The sequence below is a fragment of the Colobus angolensis genome, unplaced genomic scaffold (genome assembly GCF_000951035.1).
Source record: "Colobus angolensis palliatus isolate OR3802 unplaced genomic scaffold, Cang.pa_1.0 Scaffold20, whole genome shotgun sequence".
Lineage (NCBI taxonomy): Eukaryota > Metazoa > Chordata > Mammalia > Primates > Cercopithecidae > Colobus > Colobus angolensis.
The window spans coordinates 1,778,666-1,789,508 of record NW_012115155.1 but is presented as its reverse complement, the minus strand read 5'-3'; the positions used below and the strand labels follow the sequence as shown (position 1 = coordinate 1,789,508).

Sequence of the window (10,843 nt, the reverse complement as noted above, 5' to 3'; positions counted from 1 at the left end):
CCTCCAAGATTCACGCCATTCTCCTGCCTCAGCCTCCCGAGTAGCTGGGACTATAGACGCCCGCCACCATGCCCGGTTAATTTTGTATTTTTAGTAGAGACAGGGTTTCACCGTGTTAGCCAGGATGGTCTCAATCTCATAACCTTGTGATCCACCCGCCTCGGCCTCCCAAAGTGCTGGGATTACAGGCGCTGAGCCACTGTGCCCAGCCAGTTTTTTTTTTACTATTGAGTTGTAGAAGTTTCTTACATATTTTGGGTATTAACTCCTTATCAAATACATAGTTTGCTGACTATATATTTATTCTGTAGGTCACTTTTTCATTCTGTTGACTGTTTCCTTTGTGAATTTTGACAGTTCTTTATATATTCTGGATACCAGTTCTTATCAGATATGTGATTTCCAAATATTTTCTCCAAGTATGTGATTTATATTTTTATTTTCTTAACATTAACAGAAATTCTTAATTTGGACAAAGTCCAATTAATCCATTTTTTTTCATTTATGGATTGTGGTTTTTTGATGTTTTATCTAAGAAATCTTTGTCTAATTGGAAGATCACAAAGATTTTCTATGTGTTTTCTAGTAGTTTTACAGTTTCAGGTTTTCTATTTAGGTCTATGATCCATGTTGTATTAATTTATGTAGATGGTGTGAGATACTAATTGAAATTTTTGTTTTTATTTTTGGTAAATAGATATCCAAATGTTCTAGCACAATTTGTTGAAAGGTTATCTTTTCTCTGATTAATTATCTCTGACCTTTGTCAAAAATCAATTGACGATAATGTATGAATGAATATATTTTGGGATCCTCTATTCTGTTCCATTAATCTGTTTATTTCTCCATTTATTTAGGTTTTCTTTGAATTCTCTCAGTAATGTTTCATAATTTTCAGTGTACTGATCTTATACTGTTTGTCATATTTATCTCTAATTATTTCACATGTTTTGATGCTATTTTGTTAAATGATATGGCTTTTGAAACTTAAGTTTCATAACGTTTGTTGCTAGTATACAGAAATATGATTGATTTTTACATGGTGATTCTACATCCTGCAATCTTGTTAAATTCCCTTATTAGTTTAAGTATTTTCTTGATAGACAATCTTTTTTTTTTTTGTAAATAAAGATAGTTTTATATCTTCTTTTCAAATCTGGCTGCCTTTTATTTATTTTTCTTGTCTTGTTACATTGGCTATACTTATAATCCTGAATAGAATTAGTGAGAGCAGACATCCTTGCCTTATTCTTGATCTTAGGAGGAAGGCATTCAGTCATTTACCACTCAGTTTGATGTTGGCTCTAGGTTTTAAATAGATGACCATTATTTGGTTGAGAAAGTTCCCTTCTATCCCGCACTTGCTGATAGTGTTCATCAGGAATGGATGATATATAATTTTTCTGTTACTATTGAGATGTTTTTCCTTTTTAGAGTGTTACATGTAAACTACAGTGAGTTTTTAATGTTAAATTAATCTTGTATTCCTGGTTCAAGCCCCTATTTGGTTATGATACATTATCCATTTTATAAAGCAATTAACTTGATTTATTAAAATTTTGTTAAAAATATTTTCATCTATGTTCATGAAGGATATTGATCTTTTCTTTTTTTTCCTGTAATATCTCTGTCTGGCTTTGGTATCAGAGTAATACTAGCCTCTAGAATGATTTGGGAATTAGTCTCTTCTCTTCCATTTTCTGGAAGAGTTTGTGTAGATTTTGTATTATTCCTTCCTTAAATATTTGGCAGAATTCCATAGTGAAGGCATCTGGGCCTGGAAGTTTCTTTGTGGGAAAGTTTTCAACCAAAAATTCAATTTCTTTAACAGATATAAAGCTACTTTGCCGAGCGCGGTGGCTCACGCCTGTAATCCCAGCACTTTGGGAGGCCGAGGCGGGCGGATCATGAGGTCAGGAGATCAAGACCATGCTGGCCAACATGGTGAAACCCCGTTTCTACTAAAAATACAGAAAATTAGCTGGGCATGGTGGTGGGCACCTGTAGTCCCAGCTGCCCGGGAGGCTGAGGCAGGAGAATGGTGTGAACCCGGGAGGCGGTGCTTGCTGAGATTACATCACTGCTCTCTAGCCTGGGGGACAGAGGGAGACTCATCTGAAAAAAAAAAAAAAAGAAAAAAGAAGCTATTTTGGCTATTTATCTCCTCTTAAATAAGATTTTACAGTTTGTACCTTTTAATGAATTTGCACATTTAACTTAAGTCATCAAATTTACTGGCATCAAGTTCTTCATAATATTAACTTCTTATCTTTTTAAAATCTGTAGAATATGTAGTGATGTCACCTTTCTCATTCCTGACATTGGTAATTTGTGCCTTTTGCCTTTTTTCCTGATCAGTTAGGTTACAGATTTATCAATTTTATTGACCTTCTCAAAGAATCAGTTTTTCTCTATTGTTTTTCTGCTTTCTATTTCATTTGATTTTCTTTTGAGATGCAGTCTTGCTCTGTTGCCCAGGCTGGACCGCAGTGGTGTGATCTCAGCTCACTGCAACTTCCTCCTCCTGGGTTCAAGCAATTCTCCTGCCTCAGCCTCCTGAGTAGCTGGGATAATAGGCAGGGGCCACCATATTTGGCTAATTTCTTTGTACTTTTAGTAGAGACAGGGTTTTGCCATGTTGGCCAGGCTGGTCTCAAACTCCTGACCTCAAGGGATCTGCTGGCTTGGCCTCCTAAAGTGTTGGGATTACAGGCGTGAGTCACTGTGCCAGGCCTATTTCATTAATTGTCAATTTGACTTTTATTATTTCTTTTTTCTGCTTAGTTTGGTTTCATCTGCCCTTCTTTTTCTAGTTTCTTAAAGGGGTAGCTTAGGACATTAACTTGAAACTTTTCTTCTTTTTCAATGTAGGTGTCCAGTGCTATAAATTTCCCACAGATTTTTTGTTTGTTTTCATTTTCATTCACTTAAAAATGCTTTCTAATTTCTTTTTAATTTTCTTCTTTGGCCTATATTTACATATTATAGATAATTAGAAAAGATCATAAAATTATTTTCATTAAAAAGGCAGGAATTGGCCGGGCGCGGTGGCTCAAGCCTGTAATCCCAGCACTTTGGGAGGCCGAGACGGGCGGATCACGAGGTCAGGAGACCGAGACCATCCTGGCTAACACGGTGAAACCCCGTCTCTACTAAAAAATATAAAAATCTAGCCGGGTGAGGTGGAGGGCGCCTGTAGTCCCAGCTACTCTGGAGGCTGAGGCAGGAGAATGGCGTGAACCCAGGAGGTGGAGCTTGCAGTGAGCTGAGATCCGGCCACTGCTCTCCAGCCCTGGCGACAGAGCGAGACTCCATCTCAAAAAAAAAAAAAGGCAGGAATTGCTAAAAGATGGAATCATTGATATTCTCCAAAAAACAAAGGCTGGGAAACAATTTTCAAGGTCAGATGTTGTTTAACACTGGAAATTCCAAAGGGAAACAATATTCTCAATGAATGCTCTTTTTCCTATAGAGTAATTGCTGAAATAAAGGAACACAGAAAACAAGGCTTCTGCCAGTTGCCACTTACAAAAATATACAGAGGATCATAATCCAGAGACATGGCTAAGGCCTCAGGTGGTTTCATGCTCAAGATTGATGTCTTGCCAGAGAGCTGGGTTGTGGAGTCTTGTTTCGGAAGGGCTACAATGGTGGTGACTTCATCCTAACAAGGACCAAGGGCAGCACGTTAGTTCTGATGCCAGGATAAGAGGGAAAAGATGAGAGAGATTCTGGAAGGTGGGGCTGTGTTACCTCAGCTCCTTGCTTTAGGGCTCGGGCAAGCTTTTGAGGTCTGTAACTTGTTGAAGACTTGTGGACAGAGAATGGCTGATATCTCTTAATTTTGTACAGTTGAGGAACCTGAAGGTGAAAGAAGACTGAAAATCCTTAAAAACCTGTTACCATTTGGTGGGATCTACTTCTCAACAACAGCGTTTCCGAGCTTCCTGGTGGTAAAAGTAAGACAAGAACCACATTGCAGTCATCGGATTGTGGCTATTGTTAGTTTGGACCAGTCTGGACAGACTTTAGTGAGAATCCTGAGCCCTGATCTGGGTTTCAGCACACATGAGTGTACATGATTACTCAACCATACTACATGGCTTAAGTGTAGAAGTACACCAAAATATTTTCATTTTCAAAAACAGAAGTGGTCATACGTCTCAAGAAAGGCTAATTTTTTCTCACTTATCTTGTATTTTTTCTTGAAGTTTCTAATATATGTAGTTCAGATAGCTTCATATATGCATGATAAATGTATATCCACAGAGTAGAAATCCTGGTTTACATAAGCCACACTATGAGAAAAGAATCTGGTGTACCTCCCATATGTCATCCAATAGCAGCAGAGTGTGCCACACAGTGTAATCTACCAGAAAGCAAAACTATATAAAACACTGCAATTCAAATTCAAGAATATCTTGTTTACTTAATAAGAAACTCAATTAATTAATTCTATGTGACAGGTCTGACCTGCAGATTGAAGAAGGAATAACTCTGCTTGATTTGAACTTCTGAAGACTTAATTGGGACCAGTCCAAGGCCATCAGGAGCCTAAAATGTAAAGGAAAAAAAAAAAAGAACAGAGAATCACCACTGAGCAAGAGTGGTTATGCTTCTGTTTCCATCACATTAATGACCAGTTCTACTCTCAGAGCAACTCCTCCTGCAACCACAGTTGCCACTTGATCTACAGGGCAGGAAGGCAGCCCTGATCACCCCCTCCTCCATGTCTCCTTGTGGATGTGAGTCTCTTTTATTTTCTGCAGTTGTGGAGGCTGCAATGAGTCACTCGGAAACTTCTTCGGGTTTGAAGGACTCAGCCCCCAGCTGCCAGGAGTGCAGGGACAGAAACATCTCTTGGGGGCAGGGGAGCCCTCTTCAGGGGCTGCCTCATCTGAAGGGTACTGCCTCCGTCAGGGTCAAGCGCTTCTCCCAGGCAGCTCACCTCCATGGCAGGTTGAAGCCATGGGAAACATGCTGTGTCCTCTCCCTCTGTGCCAGCCTCAGAGTTCTCACAGGCCCACCCAAGGCCTTTGTTGAGGTGGACCCCGGTCCTACTTCTCTCTCCACCCAATCCTGTCCCCTCTGCCTGCCTTCCACAGGTGCGAACCCCCGAAGCACTACCTAATACGCTTCCTGCATGCTAGTCTGCCTCGGACACCCCAAGGATCTGGATGGTGCCTGAATATGACGGGCACTCAAAAACCAGCATACACCCGCTAATCTAATACGCCATCACTAAACTAATATGATGAAACATTAATATGCCACAATGATACCATTTCCCAATTTCCAGAAGCTAAATGTAAGAAAAAGGCATCTTAGAATTGATGAAATACAGTATTTATGAAATAAATTAATAGATTTTTTTATAGACAGGAATGCTGAGTGCTCTATTTTTCAACAACCCTGAGCAGCAGGGAAGTCTTTGTAGCACTAAAAGATCAAATGAAACATATCAGCTTCAAACTATTCAAAAATAATGAGGGGGGCTCCACTGCACAGTGAGGATCTCTTTCCACCCCATCAACCTCTTCACCCCATTAATTATCGAGTGTCAGACATTTATTGTTGCTTGAAAAATCACAGGATTTTTATTTCTTAGGAACTAATTATTCTGCTCTTTTAAGTCACACAATTATCAAAAGCAGAAAACATATGGAATTTCTAAATTCAGTCCCGTAATTCCTGAGTAGATTACCTGCAATGCTTAACAAATATTTTAGAATGTGAATGATGTTTATTCTTTGAAATTAACAAAATAATTTGCACATGCACTTGCAATATTGATTTAAGTATACTTTTTATTACTAATGATGTGAACTCGAGCAACATTTTATTACTGGCTATGTGAATGTGTGCTTCAGTTTCCTCATTTGAAAAATGGTAAACCTATCATGTAGATTTGTTGAAGATTAAATGAGGGGATATACTGGAAGGACTTAAGACACTGCCTGAAGTATAGTAAATACAACATAAGGGTTAACTCTTACTTTTTCAATAATGCACCATTGTGCCCATAAGGGAAGAAGGATGAGCCATTACACCTCCTGCTACCCCAAGAGAGAAAGATACACACACACACACACACACACACCCGAGAGAGAGAGAGAGAAAAAGAGAGAGAAGTGGATTGTGAGTCTGATGGGTTAGATTGTCAGTTTCTGGGACCACATTCCCCTCTTATGAGGTCAGGCCCAGACTTGAGGGCTGCCCTTCCCTGACTTCTACCATTTGCCCAGGCAGCAGAAGGGCCCAGCTGAGCAGAGCCTGCCTCCCTGGGCCAGGTGGGGCCCTCTGGGTGCCTCTCTCTGCCCTTCTGCACTCAGGCCCAGTTCCAGGGCAGTTGGGCAGGGTCAGTGCTCATGCTGCATTTCAGGCTGGGAAGGACCAGCCCAGGTTACCAGGGAGCTCTGTGCAGGTGTATCAGGAGCAAGGCAGATGGCAGGAGATGATCTCTGGTTTTCCACTGGTAATACTCTCCTGGTCTTCCTTTGGAGCCTCTGGGAGGAGGTGAAGGGACTGAGACTGAGGTAGGGCTTGCCTTGTATCTGCCCTACACGATCATGATCATGTCCACTCCCTGCCACCAAGCCTGACAGCACCTACCAACTCGTTAGAGTCCTGGGGCGAGCTGCAGTCTGGGAAAGCGAAGGGCAGGATCTCATTGGGCGACACAGAGAACCGGCTGGTATAATCATCCTGACTGATCCGCCTCAGGAAGAATTTGAAGAAATTCGCCTCTATCGGTGAAAAAAAAAGCACTTTTAGGGGGTACTAAAGGTATTTTCATGGGAAATCACCACATATATTTGCATATTTTCCATATACCAATTAGTGGGTGTGTGCGTGTTTATATATATATATATATTTCCAATTTTAGTGTCCCATTGGTTCCTTACCTCAACCTCCTTTCCGGTTAAAAAATTTTACCTTTATTTCCAGAAAATTATAATTCACAATTAAAATATCTCTGATGAATTAAGGAAAGAAAAAGATTAAAGAATTAAATGAAGACATTTTCTATGCATCCCCACAGAATTCACAAGTAAATTTTACAATTTTTCAGAAAAAAGAGTTTCTTTATTAATAAACTTCAACACCAGAGATAAAAAAATAATATAGGAGGAAGAAAGAGAATCATTAAAATGTTATACAATGTTTTGAAAAACAAAATACACATTTGGGTCTCAGTGGAGTGGCAGATAGGAGTGTGGTTGTGCCTAGGGAGGACGGGGAAGCCTGAGCCAGGCTCAGAGGCTCAGGCCGGGAAGGGAGGAAGAGTCTGAAAAGATCCGGGCCTGCCTGTGGGCTGGCATACAAACTGTGGCTTGGGAATATATGTCTTGGGAGAAGATGGTGATACGGTGTTAGGGCTCCCAGAAGCTACCGAGAGTGGGCCTCCAACAGTCCCAGCCAAGCTGGGCATCAGAGGATTGGAATTTCTTTCTTTCTTTGTTTTTTTTAGAGACAGGGTCTTGCTCTATCACCTGGGCTTGAGTGCAGTGGTGCGATCACAGCTTACTATAACCTTGAGCTCCTGGGCTTAGCTTATCCTCCCACCTCAGCTTCCTGAGTAGCTGGGACTACAGACATATGCCACTAGTCCTGGATAATTTTTAATTATCCAGGGCTCTCAGTATGTTGCCCAGGCTTGTCTTGAACTCCTGGGCTCAAGTGATCCTCCCACCTGGGACTCTCAAAGAGTTGGGATTACAGGCATGAGCGACAGTGGCCACGGTGGCCAGGATGGAAATTTCCTTAACTTAAGGAAAGACAATACGAGATTAAAAGGCTTAATGTGCAAATGGTAGGTTGAGAAAATACCAAATTCAGCCAGTCAATCAGCAAGTATAAATGACAACTACCCTAGTCTCTGGAGACAAGAGGAAGCAGAGGGCACAAAACAGGAGGTCGAGCCACAGCCAAACTTCACAGACATTACAACTTGGTTTGGGATTGGGTGACCTTGTTCATTACCAAGTGGGTAGGAATTTCAGCCAAACCTGGCATGGAGATCCACTTTATATCATGAGATAGGCTGAATAATGGCACTTAGAGGTGTCCACATCCCATTCCCAGGGGCCTGTGAATGTGTTATCTTCCATGGTAAAAGGCACTCTGCAGATGGGGCTCTGTGATGGGGGATTATTCTGCACTAGACAGGTAGGCCTTATGTAATCAGAGTATGCATAGGAAGGAAACGGGGGAGTCAGACTCACACAGGGAGATGTGAGGACAGAAGCAAGAGGTTAGGGTCATGTGGGGAAGGGGCCATGAGCCAAGGAATACAGGTGGACTCCAGGAGCTGGAAAAGGCAAGGACTTGCAAGCCCCTGGGGGGACTGCAGCCCTATCAACACCTTGGTTTTAGACTTCTGACCTCCAGAACTGTGAGATGATAAATCTGCCTTGTTTTAAGCCATTAAGTTTAAAAGGTTTAATGTGTAAGTGCTGGGTTGAGAAAATACCAGATTCAGCCAGTCAATCAGCAAGTATAAATGATGACTACCCTAGTCTCTGGTAACAAGAGGAAGCAGAGGGCACAAGCGATTTGTTACAGCAGGGATAGGAAACTAATATGTGTGACTGGTGAAAATTTTTTATTTGTATAGGGCTAACTTCATTCCAAGGAAAGTTCACGCTCAGAGGCATGATCAGTCTTGGCATCTCTGCGCTTTGCAGCCATACTTCACCTTGTGCCATCGATTGTTTTGCTTGGCCGATCTTTCTCAGTACACTCTCTTTGTCCATTTCACGAACAGCACTCAGCATATTGAATAATCGTCCCTGAATCATGACCTGAAATTGGAGTGGATCATGATTTCAAATTATTAATCAACACATGCTCATTTTGGCATTCAACCTAATTCACTTTCCCCAATCACACTAAGAGCTGAGACTGCCACTGTAAGTCAGAGTTCACAGGGAGTGAGTGTGTGGCATGTTACTCTCCCTAGACTGCGGTCACAGAGACTTCAAAGTCTGGGCAATACTGAATTGCCTGAATACAAAAAAGACCAAGTTGTCATCTGGCCTTATCTCACTCAATTTATGAGCCTTGATTTTCTCATATTTCCGGTGTGGAAAGAATGACTAGTTCTTTGTTGTTTCTTCTGGATATATCTGAATAGTAATGCTACCACTGTGCTATTTTCAGAGTTGAAGGACAAATGGCACAGGTGATGCTGCAGCAATAGCACTGTGGGTTACGGGCAATGGTAACTGCACACCAATGAGCTTTGCCTTCAGTGCAGATGCTACTGCAGGTGAGTGGTACCTGAGCCCAGAGCTGTGGCTGAGGGGATTGTTCATTCCATTATTTACATCACTTTCCATTCTGTAAGCAGTTCTTTTTTTTTTTTTTTTTTTAATATATACTGTAAGTTCTGGGATACATGTACAGAACCTGCAGGTTTGTTACATAAGTATACATGTGCCATGGTAGTTTGCTACACCCATCAACCCGCCATCTACATTAGGTATTTCTCCTAATGATATCCCTCCCCTAGTCCCCCACCCTCCAACAGGGCCTGGTGTGTGATGTCCCCCTCCCTGTGTCTATGTGTTCTCATTGTTCAACTCCCACTTATGAGGGAGAACATGTGGTGTTCGGTTTTCTGTTCTTGGGATAGTTTGCTGAGAATGATGGTTTCCAGCTTCATCCATGTGTCTGCAAAGGACATGAACTCATCCTTTTTTATGACTGCATAGTATTCCATGGGGTATATGTGCCACATTTTCTTTATCTAGTCTGTCACTGATGGACATTTGGGTTGGTTCCAAGTCATTGCTATTGTGAACAGTGCTTCAGTAAATTTACATGTGCATGTGTCTTTATAATAGAATGATTTAAAATCCTTTGGGTGTATACCCAGTAATGGGATGGCTGGGTCAAATGGTATTTCTGGTTCTAGATCCTTGAGGAATTGCCACACTGTCTTCCACAATGGTTGAACTAATTTACAATCCCACCAGCAGTGTAAAAGCTTTCCTATTTCTCCACATCCTCTCCAGCATCTGTTGTTTCCTGACTTTTTAATGACCAGCATTCTAACTGGCGTGAGATGGTATCTCACTGTGGTTTTGATTTGCATTTCCCTAATGACCAGTGATGATGAGCTGTTTTTCATGTTTGTTGGCCACATAAATGTCTTCTTTTGAGAAGTGTCCCTTCATATACTTCACCCATTTTTTGATGGGGTTGCTTGTTTTGTTCTTATAAATTTGTTTGAGTTCCTTGTGGATTCTAGATATTAACCTTTTGTCAGATAGATAGATTGCAAAAATCTTCTCCCATTCTGTAGGTTGTCTGTTCACTCCGATGATAGTTTCTTTTGCTGTGCAGAAGCTCTTTAGTTTAATTAGATCCCATTTGTCAATTTTGTCTTTTGTTGCCATTGCTTTTGGTGTTTTAGTCATGAAGTCTTTGCCCATGCCTAGGTCCTGAATGGTACTGCCTAGGTTTTCTTCTAGGGTTTTTGTGGTTCTAGGTCTTATGTTTAAGTCTTTAATCCATCTTGAATTAATTTTTGTATAAGGTGTTAAGGAAGGGGTCCAGTTTCAGTTTTCTGCATATGGCTAGCCAGTTTTCCCAACACCATTTATTAAACAGAGAATCCTTTCCCCATTGCTTGTTTTTGTCAGGTTTGTCAAAGATCAGATGGTGGTAGATGTGTGGCATAATTTCTGAGGACTCTGTTCTGTTCCATTGGTTTATATATGTGTTTTGGTACCAGTACCATGCTATTTTGGTTACTGTAGCCTTGTAGTATAGTTTGAAGTCAGGTAGCGTGATGCCTCCAGCTTTGTTCTTTTGGCTTAGGACTGTCTTGGCAATG

General features: G+C 41.1%; 1 protein-coding gene across 1 annotated transcript in view; it reads right to left on the bottom strand.

Moving 5' to 3' along the window:
* Positions 1-10,843, bottom strand: part of CFAP221 (cilia and flagella associated protein 221) — a 120,095-nt gene that overhangs the window by 32,746 nt on the left and 76,506 nt on the right. Inside the window, exons 15-19 of the mRNA XM_011941714.1 lie at positions 8,699-8,804; positions 6,613-6,746; positions 4,474-4,554; positions 3,754-3,861; positions 3,530-3,664 (exon numbers count right to left, since the gene is read on the bottom strand). Coding sequence (XP_011797104.1) covers positions 3,530-3,664; positions 3,754-3,861; positions 4,474-4,554; positions 6,613-6,746; positions 8,699-8,804 — 564 coding nt within the window. The remainder of the gene's footprint in view (positions 1-3,529; positions 3,665-3,753; positions 3,862-4,473; positions 4,555-6,612; positions 6,747-8,698; positions 8,805-10,843) is intronic.